Source organism: Gigantopelta aegis, chromosome 10 (assembly GCF_016097555.1).
Source record: "Gigantopelta aegis isolate Gae_Host chromosome 10, Gae_host_genome, whole genome shotgun sequence".
NCBI classification, from domain to species: Eukaryota; Metazoa; Mollusca; class Gastropoda; order Neomphalida; family Peltospiridae; genus Gigantopelta; species Gigantopelta aegis.
In genome coordinates, this window is record NC_054708.1 from 29,490,750 (window position 1) to 29,506,672 (window position 15,923).

The following is a 15,923-nucleotide window of genomic DNA, read 5'->3' on the forward strand; positions in this document are numbered from 1 at the left end:
ACCACACAGATTTGAGAGGAAACCCGCTGTCGCCACTATATGGGCTACTCTTTCGATTAACAGCAAGGGATCTTTTATTTGCGCTTCCCACAGGCAGGATAGCACAAACCATGGCCTTTGTTGAACCAGTTATGGATCACTGGTCGGTGCAAGTGGTTTACACCTACCCATTGATCCTTGCAGAGCACTCACTCAGGGTTTGGAGTCTGTATCTGGATTAAAAATCCCATGCCTCGACTGGGATCCAAACCCAGTACCTACCAGCCTGTAGACCGATGGCCTACCACGACGCCACCGAGGCCGGTTAATGTCTTGTGAATGGAATATATAATGATATAACTTCGAGGTATATTTGGGGTCGTAATTAGACTAATAATAACTTGGGGGTGGCAGTAAAAAAGGAAATAACCGGGACACATTAATTGTCATGATCTTCTTCAGTAATACAAAAGGACATTTTTAAACCAAAAAGGACAGGTCGTCTTTTCTATTCTTTAATAAAAAAAAATCGTTATATAAATAACATATATGTGTTTCTAGGAAAATGGCAGTTATCACCTACCTCTGATAAATACGGGTCTAATATTAACACTATAATGTTTTGTGGAGTTAGATGAGCACAGAGACAGACGGAGATCGGACGGATAAGCCTGATGTCGGACGGATAGGTAGGTCAAGATAAACAAAACAACTGGCTAGCTAGATACAATAATATCAATGGAATTAATTTTCCGCAGACACCTAGTTCCAAACACCCCTAAATAGTTGAATGCAATCTCTAGATTATCCCCCATAGTCCAAGAGAGATATTTACGCTCAAAGAGGCTTTTACATAGTCCTCTAGAAATTTCGTAAAGTTGTAAAAAAAAAAATTCTAGTTTATTCTAATAACTATCAAAGCAAAAAAAAAAGTGATAAGAATATCTGTATTAAAACATTTTAAAATAATAAATAAATAATTTTCAAACATTGTAATCGATTATGTTTGCGATAACACGAAGACACATGTCATCGATTACAGATTACGATTACCGTACCCCATCTCTGATATATATACATTATTTTTTAGTTTTTAATATAGCTATTCTTGTCACTTTTAGTAATAAGAAAGCTTAATATTTTTCTTTAAAAGTGAAAATGGAAGAGATAAACGATAGGTTATGAGAACCGGAAGTGTGAAATATAGAATAATGTTTCACCATCGAGTGTTTCCAGTAGTTCTTCCGGTGTCCACATCACTTCCGACAGCGAGCTTCGGGTGTAGTACAGACCATGCTTGTATGGTTGGGCAGCGGCGAAATTCTTCAAGTGTCTTGTGTACTGAATATGACAAAATAAGTTTTTAATTGATATGAGTGTGTGTCGTAACTAGACATTAAATTCGGCTGGGTGCAAGTTACAAATTATCTCATTCAACTGATACATAAACGCATAAACAGATGTTCAATTCAGACTTATACCGTACGCACGCATTCAAGCGCAAGCACACATATAAATTCACAAACTAGTTGTTAATATCGTGGAGTTTCTGTATTCAAGCCAAAGCTATCTGAAGCCCATGGGCTTAAAATGGAAAATGTCGACGTATTCAAGACGGCTTAAATTCGTTTAATACTTTTGAAATAGGAATCTCCAATGGGTTATAAAAAAAATGACACATTTAGGATTAGATTAAAATAGATGTTTAACAACACCCCATCACGAAAAAAACACATTTAGAAATTTTTATTACGGAAGATTTTTTCATTAATAGAATTAAAGGTGTATTCTAATATTTGCAAATGTCATATTTTGCCATCTTTGCATTTCTTAGCATTTAGAAAACGCGCCTACAAAGTAACTAATTATTGCATAAATAACTTGATAATATGAAAAATGTAATGTACTGGCAATGGCTTCCCAAAGAATCGGCGACAAAAAAATAAAATCAACGTCACATATCCATCAAAACAACCGAATGTCCAGTACAGCATGACCAATTATATTCACAGATGTCGAAAGCAATGTCCCTCTCCTCAAATATGAAACTAGGGTGGTTATAATATTTCTTTAAAAACCCAAAAATCCATCCCCACACCGCCCGTGAATTAATTGCTGCTCCTTCCCCAAGAACTGGCATCTTCAGTATCGGTGTTCGGCGAACTATATGTACTCATTCAGCGCCGTAGGTAGCGGGCGGGGGGGGGGGGGGGGGCTACTTCCCCTCCAGAAAACAATCCGGAATTTTTTTTTAGAAACTTAAATAAAATTATCTTCTTAACCGTTTAAGGAAAAAAAGAAAGAAATGTTTTATTTAACGAAGCACTCAACACATTTTATTTACGGTTATATGGCGTCAGACATATGGTTAAGGACCACACAGATTTTGAGAGGAAACCCGCTGTCGCCACTTCATGGGCTACTCTTTCTGATTAGCAGCAAGGGATCTTTTATTTGCGCTTGCCACAGGCAGGATAGCACAAACCATGGCCTTTGTTGAACCAGTTGGTCGGTGCAAGTGGTTTACACCTACCCATTGAGCCTTGCGGAGCACTCACTCAGGGTTTGAAGTCGGTATCTGGATTAAAAATCCCATGCCTCGACTGGGATCCGAACCCAGTAACTACCAGCCTGTTGACCGATGACCTAACCACGACGCCACCGAGGCCGGTAAACCGTTTAAGGAGTTTTAGACTATTAACTACTTAGTTGCCACCCCCACCCCCACCCCCACCCCCACCCAAACAAAACATCCTTGCTGCGGCCCTGCTCATTTGCTATTCTATCTTACACGTTTTTCCTTCAACATAGTATAAATGTTTCTCAAGTTCTTAATTTAATGGGGCCTAATTTCGGATAATACTTTTATCTTCTCGAAGGTGGTATTTTCCGTGTTTAAGCTCGGGGATTCAATACGGGAAATCCCGGTAATAAAGAGAAGAGATCCCACATAAGGACAGACATTACGATCACCATCGTTGTCGTCGCCATTAAAATATTAGTGTATGTAATCATTTCCGGAAACTCTAAAACCAGAAAGTCCACTAACTTCGCAAATGCGTCTGTGTTTAAATTAGATTAACAAGTATACACTGCATTGTCCCAGAAACAACAGCATTGGCTTATGCTGATCATGTTTCTTACAGTTATAATTATGAAAAGGACTTTAAAGATGACAAATCTATTATTTGTGTTAAGAAAATTAAAGCTGGACACTAGGGGTTTTTTTTTGGGGGGGGGTTGGGGGGGGTGGGGGGGTTGGGGGTAAGACTTTGTTGTTAATTGTGTTATTGTATCTTTAATTTGTGAGTGGAAGGCGTACTTTATATGATATCATTGAGTTTGTCATCTCAATGCTGTTTATATTAATGCATTTTAAATATTATGCACTTCACTAAAGTCATCGTCTAACACATTTTGGTGTAATAAGGTTCTGGTCTATACATCAAAGAATCTAATGCCGTGATATAATTACATAATTAAATCAAATGCCTACATCGGTTTACCCCCTAAATACAGCGGATGGAGAGGCGTCCAGCTACAGTATCTGATAAGAAATTGCAGATGTGTGGTACAGATAGCCACAAAAGACTAGCACGTCTTGTGGTTGGAGAGATTTTGTTTTTTAAAGTATCACAAAGTATAATAAGATGCATTATATATAGGCAGTTTTCTTCAAAATTTCAATTTTAAATTTCAATTTATAACATTCAAGTCCACAATATCACTAAAAATAATTAAATTCATGATTTTAATGTATTAAACACTGGGTTTTCGGGACACTAATAAGTTCGTGGCAGGGTGTGCATCCCCAGTCTTCACTTAGAAAGAATAAATAGAGTCTGCAATGGTTTCTCAAAAATGCGATTATTACCATTACGTAAGGGCAACAAGTAATCATCAAAATATCGTTAGATGCCGTTTCTTTTTCTGGTGGTTATCGAGTTTAGTACTTGGTGCCCCTAGTTTGAGCGCTTAAAACCATTTTAGTTCACACTTCGTATCCAATAAACATTCCGGAGAATAAACCGCGTCATAAATAAGATATTACATCAGCCCACCATAGAGCCTTTATTTGTCAGACAGTGACACGGATCAGGATCATGTAGGAACAACCAAAAACATAACTCATACACAGATTATGTTGCTGACGCCAACTGTCAACGATCGTTAGCATTGCACAGATCGCATCAGGAGTTACATCAAACGTACAATGACAGTACTAAGTATACAATATCTGTCATACGTTGAATACGAACTCCATTAACCTCAATACAGAGATTAACTCTGTCTCCCTCTCTCGTTTTTCTCTCCAGAGTCGTATCGACATCAAATGTCGTCACCACTTCTGAATTTAACAGAGATGGGTAGACGTCAATGTCGGGATTCGTCGTCCTCGTCGCCGTCATCTATTGAGTTGCTACTGCTGTTGTAGACAACGTAGAGAACGTGGGACGATGTTTACCTCTTGTTTCTCGACGTCAAACTTCTTAGGGTCTGGCTTGAGATTTGTGATCTTGTCTGTGATGGATCTCAGCAAGACGAGCTGCTTGTCGTTATAGCCGTGGATCAGTATCTAAATAACAAACACATTATTAGCTTTCGTACCTGGATTATGACATTTTGGGGGGGATTTATAATCTAATGTAGAAATTAAGTAAACTAACGGCGTAATTAGTGTCATCGGGATATTGGAGGAGGTGGGTGGGTGGAGGTGGGGGTGGGGTTGAGGGAGAAAGAACAATAATATATCTAGTCTCGGTGCATTATGATAAATTTACTTAAAATTCATGTTGATTATACATGCACGCACACATACACATAGATATACACACATCGGCTATTGGGTGCTAAATATTTGTTAATTCTGACAGTCTTAGAGAGGAAACCCGCTATATTTTTTTATTAGTAGCAAGGGACATTTTGGATCGATCCCTGTCGGTGGGCCCACTGGCATATTTCTCGTCCAATCAGTGCACCACGACTGGTATATCAATGGCCCTGGTATGTGCTATCATGTCTGTGGGATGGTGCATTTAAAAGATCCCTTGCTACTAATGAAAAACTGAGAGACGTAGCCCAGTGGTAAAGCACTCACTTGATGCGCGGTCGGTTTGGGATCGATGCCCGTCAGTGGACCTATTGCTCGCTCCAGCCAATGCACCACGACTGGTACATCAAAGGCCGTGGTATGTGCTATCATGTCTGTGGGATGGTGCATTTAAAAGATCCTTTGCTACTAATGAAAAACTGCAGCAGGTTTCCTGTCTAAGACTATATGTCAAAATTACCAAATGTTTGACATGCAATAGCTAGTGATTAATTAATCAGTGTGCTCTAGTGGTGTCGTTAAACTAAACAAACAAACTTTATATGGTATCAATATGACAATATCGTAAATGGCTCCTCGTAATCTAAGTTAGGGGAGCAATTAATAACTCCCCTGATTTTTGTTTTACAGGCGAGGTCTGTTAAAGACTGTTCTGCGTTTAACACTGAACACATACCGTAACTGAATTTAACTACCTGCAGTCCATAGTTGGTTGGTTAAATATCGTAACTTAAACCAGAGATCTGCATATCTAACTCGTAGCACATAACTCAATTTAACTACCTGCAGTCAATAGTTGGTTGGTTGAATATCGTTATTTCAACCAGAGATCTGCGTATTTAATACTGGACACATAACTCAGTTTAACTACCTGCAGTCCATAGTTGGTTGGTTGAATATCGTTACTTAACCCAGAGATCTGTGTATTTAATTCTGGACACATAACTGCACTGAACTACCTGCAGTCCATAGTTGGTTGGTTGAATATCGTAACTTAAACCAGAGATCTGCATATCTAACTCGTAGCACATAACTCAATTTAACTACCTGCAGTCCATAGTTGGTTGGATGAATATCGTAACTTAAACCAGCGATCTGCGTATCGGTCTCGTATTCCGTGAGACGCTCTCTCGCCATCGCCGCGAACAGAGTCGTCAGATTCGCCGATATCGGGTCGCAGTAGGCAGCAGGACTAAAAATAAGAAAACAAGATCTTTATTTTCGCATCACGTATTATCCACATAAGCCCCAAATCGTGTGCGCATCAAGCCGCATTACGTTTTCTTATTTCCAGATATCTGTGTCAGAAATAGTTAAAATGTTCCGTTAAAATGTCTTTTTTGTGATTTGGCTTTTCTGAAATTCTTCAGACGTTTTAAGATCTGATGTTACCCAACGTCAGTCATTCCAGATAGTGTGGAAACAGTTACTGAAATGATGTGTCCACTAAATGCACATAGGATTTAAACTTTAAGCTGTAATATCGAGCGTGTTTTTAATATTTAATGATAAATAAATACACGTTTTCTTGTATTTAGAAAAGATTATCAAGTTTTGTTTTCTTGATGTACATTATTAAATCTCCTTTAGAGAATTAGTTCTCAAATATAGGTCACATTAAAAGACAGTTTTTGCTTCTTTCTTTTGTTTTGTTTTCGTTTTTTTTTTTTTTTTGACAGACAGACAAATAGATATTTTATTAAAGTTATTATGTACACAATAATAAAATATAATTTAAAATACAGTATAAAAGTAGATAAGCCATTCTTTACAGGAACTATGAGACTATCAATAAATAAAAATATAAAAATGAACGTACATATATATATATACATAACACACGTGAAAAATACATAAGTGTCATTTTTTTTGGAATAATTTGTTTACAATTTTCATTTCACGAATGTCACAAGTAGATTAACCCTTTTGCCCTTTGTCCCATTTCTAAAATATTTCCTGGGTCCGGCCTTGGGTTTGCAGTGAGTGATTGTAGAATTCTCTCTCTCTCTCTCTCTCTCTCTCTCTCTCTCTCTCTCTCTCTCTCTCTCTCTCTCTCTCTCTCTCTCTCTCTCTCTCTCTCTCTTCATCCCTCCGTCTCTATCTCCCTCTCTATCTCTTTCTATCTCTTTCTATCGCTCTCTCTCTCTCTCTCTCTCTCTCTCTCTCTCTCTCTCTCTCTCTCTCTCTCTCTCTCTCTCTCTCTCTCTCTCTCTCTCTCTCTCTCTCTCTCTCTCTCGACGAGAAACCCACTTTTCCTACCGATTTGCACCATGAATTTAACAATATGCACTTCCCCATTTCAGGCGCGGATCCAGCAGAAGCTTTTGAAGTACTATGGAAATCCTCTACAGGGTGTATACTACCAAATCAAATCCCATAGACGACGATAGTAACATATGTGGCTAAAACTCCTACCTGCAGCGTACCAATCGAAATAAACGCCACGGATATAAATACTACCACCCCTCACCCTTAAAGTGACTTAGAAAAATTTGGGGGTCAAGCTGCTCATTTCTGAGATAACGGGTAGCGTCTATGACTACCCTAGTTCCGCACAAAATTCGAGTACCCTATACATGTTTCAATCACAAGGCTACTTGACACAGTGGTACTAGATGAAATAAAATAGCATACATTTTTTGCCCAGATGAAACTTCTTTTTTTTTACAACCAACACGCTCACATTTATCACCAATCACAGGACTTGTGTTCACTTCTCTATCAAAAGTGCTCGAACTTTGACCCAGCCGGAAGTCATTTGGTTTAGTACTACCTATATAATGCATGTTAGTGTATTTAAACTTAGGAATACTGTAGGTGCCCTTTTGGGGAGCTGCACAACTTCTGTAGAAAACTCCTGCAACGGCTCCTACATTTTGGGCAGTACATTTCTCGTTCTTTGATATACCATTAGTTGGGATACAGAAAAGCTTATGTTCACCGAGCATGAGCAATCCTATACATGCGCGAATTTTAACGGGGGTACAACAGGGGAAGGGTGTAACGTTTTAAAAGGGCACTTCCGGTATTCGGGGTGTTGATGTAACATTTAAAAAAAGACACCTACCATATTCAAAATATCAAGATGACCATGTTACCCAGAAAAAACAAATGCAGTGTATTCATCTGCAAAACAGTGGATTTTTTTAATGGAATTTCGAATTTCGGTGGAGTGGGGGGATGACGGGTGAGTACCTTCAGCACCTTCCCCTTGGATCCGCGCCTGTAGTTTACATCTTGTGAACGATTTTTTTCGTCGTCCTTCGTCGTCGTCTTTTCTTCTTTTATCTTGACTTTTTTAATTAGGGTATTATTTAGGGGGGATTCGGGTCGAATCCCCTCCCTTCTCAAGAAATTTGTTGGGTTTTCTGTTGTTTTTCAAAATATGTTCCTTGGGAGCATGACTCAATATCCTATAAAAAATGTTCACCAGTCTAAACCACCTTCACACGTGCCTGGGCTAAAATTACGTCCTAACTTTTCCTACTTTTAAGCTATTCCAGTCTTAATGTGTTGGATTATATACAAAAGTACAGATGTAAACCCATGTGTAAAAGTCTGCACTTCAATTTACCTGTGAACGTTTGAATTTCGTTTGTTATTGAAACTATTTTTTTTTAAAAGTTAAAAAAAAAAAATCTTTAGATAGCTTTTCGACAGTTTCCGTATATTACGGACGTTGTCGGAAACATCGATTACGTCAACAATACGATGACGTTGCAATAATATGGTTATGGACGTCAAAATTGCTCTACGTACATTTTTCAGAATTTAGCGTAAATTTGGAAATATGTTAACGATATCGCTATTTGACGTCTATGAGCATATTTAACGTGTATAAGACAACATATTAAAATACTTGGAATGCATTTTATAATGTATTAATGATGGCGAAGCTGTTAGCTGATATTCCAATGTTTTACAGTGTGGATATCACAAGACAGGTCAGTGAATTTTAAATATTATATATTTTAGTGAAATGTTTTAAAATATCTATCAGTATTATCAAAAGTGTTATCAATTATAACTTATTATTGAAGTTAAAGTTTCTGCGGCGGATACAGGATGTTTCTAGAGTACGGTGGGCTGAGTGGCGGATCTACAAAATCTATTTAAGGTGGGGCGTTAATGACATGTGGCCGAAGGCCACGAATATTCCCGAAGGGATTTCTTGGATTTACCAACATAAAAAAAGAAAAAAAAAAGAAAGAAAGTATAACTGTTGCAAAATTTAGGGGGATTTGGGCGGCCCCTCTCTTTTTAGATCAGCCACTGGGGTATATCGTTTAAAGGGGGCACTTACGGTATTCAGGGAGGGGATAAACGTTTTAAAAGGGCAATGGGAGATACGCTACGTTTTTGAAGGGCATCTAGATCACTCAAAAGTTCGAATTATTATGGCAAGAAGGCATAACCTCTACTACGAAATAACCCAGCTAGATACGAAAAGCCAATCGTCTGAATGAATACAATTCACTTAAGATCTGTACAATTAAATCTTAAAATAATTGAAAAGAAGATGTTTGAATTAGGTCTCTCGGGTATTGTGTTTGAGACTGGTTGGATTTCTTCAGGGCCCGTGCTTATAAACCTTTTTAGGAAATGGTTTATTTAACGACGCACTCAACACATTTTATTTACGGTTATATGGCGTCGGAAAAGCTTTTTAGAGTCATCTCATCTTTAATGACGTCACACACATACAGTTTGTATGGCGTTGCCATGACGTTACTATCTCAAACTCTGAGTGTAGACTAAAAGTTTTATAAGCACCGGGGACCTATTTTCGAAGTCATCTTAGCGCTACGAAATCGTAAAAGCGTCGTAGGTTGTGACGTCACTACAGCGAACGCCATAGTGACGTCATAGCTTACGATAATTTCACGATTTCGTAGGCTAAGATAGCTTCGAAAATATGGGCCTTGGGCTATCTTAGCTATCTTAGCCCTACGAAATCGTAAAACCATCGTAGGGTGTGACGTCACTACAACACAACGCCATAGTGACGTCATAGCTTACGATGATTTTACGATTTCGTAGGATAAGATTGCTTCGAAAATATGGGCCCTGGTTCCTTAAACGGTGCACTGTTTGGGAACACCATGACATGTTAGTGCACTGATAGTCATGCTAGAATACGCGGAAAGGTCGATTTTTAGCAATTTATGAAGTGCGTCTGGTTAGTATACGACAATTGAAATCAATGATTTTTAATTTAAAAAAATAATAAAATAAAAAATCGCTCGCGTCCGGTTAGTATACGCCTTTATTTCTCATTCTCAGACGTCCTTGGTTTCCACCCACTGTCCCAAACCACCCACTCGCCCCTTGCAATCCTATTTCCAGCATGCCATATTTGTTTTTCTTAGCAGGCCATATTTCTTTTGGCCTGTTAATTTAAAAGCATTGCAGCAGCCCATGTTTTACTTCCTATTTCGAGCTCTGTAATTATGGTGTTGACGGGTGCTGGATTGCGAAACAAAACAAAGGGAAAAAACCCTAAAATCACGTACAACTGCAGAAATGAAAAAAAAACCCAAGATAACAAGAATGGACTCATGGAATCCTAAAAAACAAAAAAACACCGCCCATCCCATTTCCAATATATCCATGGAAATGTTGGCAATAATTACACCATTGTTTAATATTGACCTGTGGAAATTGGATGTCGTGTTCCGTTGGAGACGAATTACGTGAACAATATACCGACAAACCAAGACTCGCACACAAACTGGAATTATACCGTGTTAGTATTCCCCGGCCGCCTGTCGAGTCCGATGTCATCACAATGGCATGCGAGAAAATCATATTAGATGACTTTATTTAGCATGGAAACCACCTTCTGCGGTAAGAACTGGAACGAGGTTATAGTCACAGAGGCAATTGCCCCCGGCGTAACCCGCTTTCATCAGCGGTTTAGTGAGTCGTAATCGCCCAATAGGATGAACAACTAATCTAATCAATTTCACAACTGTCATTCGGTAATCGAGACTGGTGATAAGGCTTTTTCCTAGATATATTGGGATGGGGAGAGAGGCAATGGGATGCGAACCCAGCTCTTTTTTTTTCAGCCTTAAATCCGTTTGCGCTTAACCACTGTACGTCATCTAATATCTATATAGGGCTAGCTTCCAATTAACCAGTAAAGTCTCTTGGCCCGAGTTTTAAGGCCAAGTCACATTAGGCGATGATGCAGTGTGCAATTTTGGTTTCAAAAATTTAAGTGTCATAAGGACTCCCTGAATGCAAATCTTGAGAGCCTGCCACCAACCCAGCGAGCCCTGCCGAGCGTCTCCAATAGAACATAAGATACACTAAATGTTTAGCATGAAACCATGTATGTTGACTGCGTCATTTTGCAGAATCAATGTATTTGTACAAATAAATATTCCGAGCCATACGGGCTCGTATGCTAGCCAAGCTAGAGAGTCCTACACTGTGATGTATCTGAGTACAAGCTTACCCCCAAATCGTCGTGTCGTCTGTCGCTAGCCTTAGCATTTCCTCCTGGGTTGTTGTTTGGGGGTACCTGTGATTTGAATCTCCAGTTTGCAATTAAGTATTTCAAAATAGAATTATTGTCATATTTATCACAGTCATGACCTCCTTTGATATCTTTGTAGAGGTATATACATGTAAATTCTAATTTCTGTACGTATTTAGATACTATGTTATTTAACAGATTATACTTAGTGTTGCTTTAAATTTGTTTACCTTCTAATCTCCATGGAAACTCTCGCCTTCGGAATCAGGAAGGTGTTGTCTTGAGCGAACCATAGTCTGGACAAAGCACTGTCCTGAATAAAATATTAAGTTTTAAAAACTATTTTATTTATTTTACAATATCATTTATTACTGCTCTATATTTGACCTGGGAACGAAATATAATGCGCAATATCGAAATATTATTGACTACGAACGAAATATGATTAATTGGGTTCGGTCATTGGGTGTCAGTCAGTGGTAACCACGCAAACACACACACACACATATATATATATATATATATATATATATATATATATATATATATATACCACACAGACATATACATACACACAGAGAAGAGAGGCGAGAGAGACACATTCCTAGAGAGAGAGAGATTTAGACACAGAGAGAGAGGGAGGGGGAGAAGAGAGGAGATGAGAGAGAGGAGAAAGCGGAGAGACATACAGGAGAGATTGAGAGATCCGAGAGAGGAGAGAGGAGAGAGACATACAGAGGGAGAGAGAGAGGAGAGAGAGAGAGAGAGGGGGGGGGACAGAGAGGGGGGGGAGGGGGGAGATGGACACACAGAGAGAGACAGAGGAAGAGAGAGAGGAGAGAGAGAGAGAGAGGAGAGCGAGAGAGAGAGAGAGAGAGAGAGAGAGAGAGAGAGAGAGAGAGAGAGAGAGAGACATCAGTACATACCCATATATACATACTTCTTTGTATATAAAAACGCTTTAGACATTTAAGATAAACTTACTCGTATCATATATGGTTTATCCGTGTCCTGCAACAAAGAAAGAAAAACAAAATATTTACAATACAGCATAATCATATGTTTCACGGAAAACACATTTCATTGTATGAAACAATTATATAAAAGGATTATGGATCATTTGTTCAGACACTGAGGGTATCTTATTTTATGATTTTATTTTAGCTTCACGTGATTTTTAATATATCTTTTGTTAAATAGAATAAATTCTAAAACTGCCGTTTAGATCTGCGCTGTTACAAGCGACGATGACCAATCCCCCATCAAAATATTTAAGAACATGATACTATTTAGCGTCCATGGAAGTATGGGGCACAGTTTTGTTTACTTTTTGAACGGAGTAGCGGTTCGTTGTTTTGCCATCAGTAGCTAATGAGGAAATCCTCTCATTGTTATGTGTATTCAAACTAATAATTGCAATTTTTTAGAAAAATATCTACATATTATTTCAATAAACAGTTAATAAATTTACCAATTCAACAATAATAAAAAAGCGTAAACAATTACTTTAATAATTCCGAGCAATTATGAAAACTTATTTTTATTTCTACTTTTGTCACTGCTCCTTTTTCATATATTAGTATATTGTTTATAAGGTAGTGAATTCAAGGCCGCAACCCTGACACTATCATAACATATTTCTGGGGAAATAAACTATTTATTTAAATAATAATAATAATAATGAAAATAATGAAAACAGCCGAAAGTAGTGCAAACCTGAGTTGCATGGACTTTGATTGAAAACATGTTTATATAATAAAAATAAATACAAAAGGATTGGGTACAAGTTATCCAACTTACCAGGCTCTCTCCTAATTCTAAACATTAAATGGTACAATAATTTCAATAAATCAATCAATCAATCAATCAATCAATCAAAGTATATGTTTGTGTAAAACGATTGAATAAAGAAATAGAAGTAATCGATGGTTTAACAGTTTTCATTATTAACATTTTATCTTCTTACACAGCCCAACTGGTAAGTAATAACACTAGTAAAAGTAACAACAAATAAAAGATTCCGCACCACGATATAAAGTTATCTTAGTCAAATCGTTGTGTCTGTTGTAAACATTCTCAAATATGTATTTATTGGTATCATCATTAAACGAGTCTCGACCGTTTAATATCAATTGCAGATAATTGGTTCAAAACTGTTTAGAGATGTTAAACGATTTTTTTTTTCTTTGCTGGTTATAAAATTGACATTCAAAGAAATAATTATGAATTGCTTTCAAACTGAATCACAGTAATGTCAATAATTGCATGAGGGATACATGGAGTTAGGAATTCGGGTTTTATTGTTTGTTTGTTTGTTGTTGTTGTTGTTTTTTGTTGGGGTTTTTTGTCACATGACATTATTTGGACCAATCTAAACACTTATAACAAAAGAGAATTTAAAGATTAGAATTATATGATTATGGGTTGGGTGTGTTAGATGTTGGTCAAATACTAGATCCGCCCAGGATTGATTAAGGTATGTCAACACATATCGGCTTTCCTTTTGTTCTTCTCTCAGACTGTGCGTCAAAATTACCAAATGTTTGACATCCAATAGCCGCTGATTAGTAAATCAGTGTGTTCTAGTGGTGTCGGTAAACAAAACAAACTTTAAATTACCGTTATCGATTTTAATATCCAAGCAATTCGTATCGATCAGTCAGTTTAATTTTAAATTCTGTATCATAATAATTAAGCTGACCATGGATTTGTATAAATATTAATTTTCGGAAATGTAATATGCAATGATAATGTTTCTGTTTTGTTTTGTTGCCCAAACAGCTGGTCCCAAATGTCAATATAGGTGTTCTTGTATATATTGGCTTGTGGTCTCATATACAATAAATAATTGAATTGCATTGAAAATAATAATTACACCCTACTCATATTAACACAATATACGTATTGGTGTATGTATATTTTAGTTTGTTGAAAACCCCCCAGGAAATTCGTAGCATTGAATATTAATTGAGTATTAAAGAAAGAAAATAATAATAATTTAAAAAAACACCATTTAAGTATACTGAATATCAAAAGAAACGCAAATAAGGGTTAGGGTTAGTTTGTAATTAGAACAGAAATATTTCATAACAAACAGGACCGGGACGTAGCTCAATGGTAAAGCGCTCGCCTGATGCGCGGTCGATCTAGGGTCTATCCGCGTCGGTGGGCCCATTGGGCTATTTCTCGTTTCAGCTAGTGCGCCACGACTGATATATTAAAGGCATGTGCTATCATGTCTGTGGAATGGCACACACAAAAGATCCCTTGCTACTAATGGAAAAATGTAGCGGGTCTCCTCTCTAAGACTATATGTCAAAATTACTACATGTTTGACATTCATTAGTTGATGATTAATAAATCAATGTGCTCCATTGGTGTGTTAAACAAAACCAACATTAACTTTGATAACAAACACTTAATTCTGTGAAATAATAAACAATATGTCAACCTATAATTCTCCTGAATGTCAATATGTGGTAATCCTTTCTTTAAAAAAAATAACCAGCTGAGAATTACATTCGCGTTTCTTTTGGTCTTCAGTATATATTTTACTACCGATCACAAAACATAAATAATGACATCTCGTTACAGCATTGACGGTATTTGATTTACGGTGTATAAATAATGTCGTCCTTTCATAACCTTATTAACAATAGTTGATTTATTAAAAGAAATGAAACCATAAATATTAGTAAATTTACACAAAACAGGCATTCTTATAAATCATTGTCCAGCAGTTCATTATACGATAGTGTGGTAGTCTAATTTGTAATCCTCAATATTAAAGGCGCAGATTCTGGTTTCAGCCCGTGGAAATGGTCACTAAGTTTAGTTAATCTACAAACCTGCAACACATTTCGATATGGTTATAACAAAGACAAGCTAAAGTCTGTGATGTTTAAACGGGGAAATACCGTCCAAAAACAGACTCGAGCTTGTCTCGATAACCATTACCTCTCAGACGAACGTGCGTTTTTAGAACTATGTAAAATGCGTTTTGAGGTATTACAAAAACATGGATGCCCAAAACCACTTCAAGTGTACGAAAATGAACAGTGCAGGCGGTTCCTTCTTCACCCACACCACCCTTTCCTGTCCTGGGCGGAGGAGCCGGCTGAGGCCAACATCTGGCCCCCAGGACAGGCGTGCGCTACAACAGCTTGCTCTGAATGTGCACGTTAAATTCTCTGACCTGACCTAACCTAAATAATAAACTGTAAATATTTCTAATTTAAATTATCAAAAACGGCTTTAGTAGTGAAAAATACGCCGCAGTGTTAAAAACTAGGGGCCGTCACTTTAAGTTTGGTTAATTTTACTTTTCTCGTCCTGTAAGTTTCCCGCAAAGCCACCCACTATTTTTACCGTTATTCATTGATAATAAATAACACAGGGGGCGATGCAGAATAATATTATTCTGTGGAAACGGGCGACTACAATATTTCAAAATATAGAAAACAAAAATTAAAGTTTTGGCATCACCCACCCGACAAGGATATCATACATGTACGCATTATACATGTACTCGCGCGCAAACAAATGCATTATTTTCATCTGTTTTTCAAGACACTGGGTTTTTAATACATTTCGAAGTTTGTAGGAGAGGGGGTACACACCCTCAGCACC

The 15,923-nt window shown here is 37.5% G+C and overlaps 1 protein-coding gene across 1 annotated transcript in view; it reads right to left on the reverse strand.

Moving 5' to 3' along the window:
• Window positions 1-15,923, reverse strand: part of LOC121384415 (insulin-degrading enzyme-like) — an 84,683-nt gene that overhangs the window by 25,619 nt on the left and 43,141 nt on the right. Inside the window, exons 16-20 of the mRNA XM_041514804.1 lie at window positions 12,279-12,305; window positions 11,525-11,607; window positions 5,858-6,002; window positions 4,445-4,555; window positions 1,200-1,320 (exon numbers count right to left, since the gene is read on the reverse strand). Of these exons, the coding sequence (XP_041370738.1) occupies window positions 1,200-1,320; window positions 4,445-4,555; window positions 5,858-6,002; window positions 11,525-11,607; window positions 12,279-12,305 (487 nt within the window). The remainder of the gene's footprint in view (window positions 1-1,199; window positions 1,321-4,444; window positions 4,556-5,857; window positions 6,003-11,524; window positions 11,608-12,278; window positions 12,306-15,923) is intronic.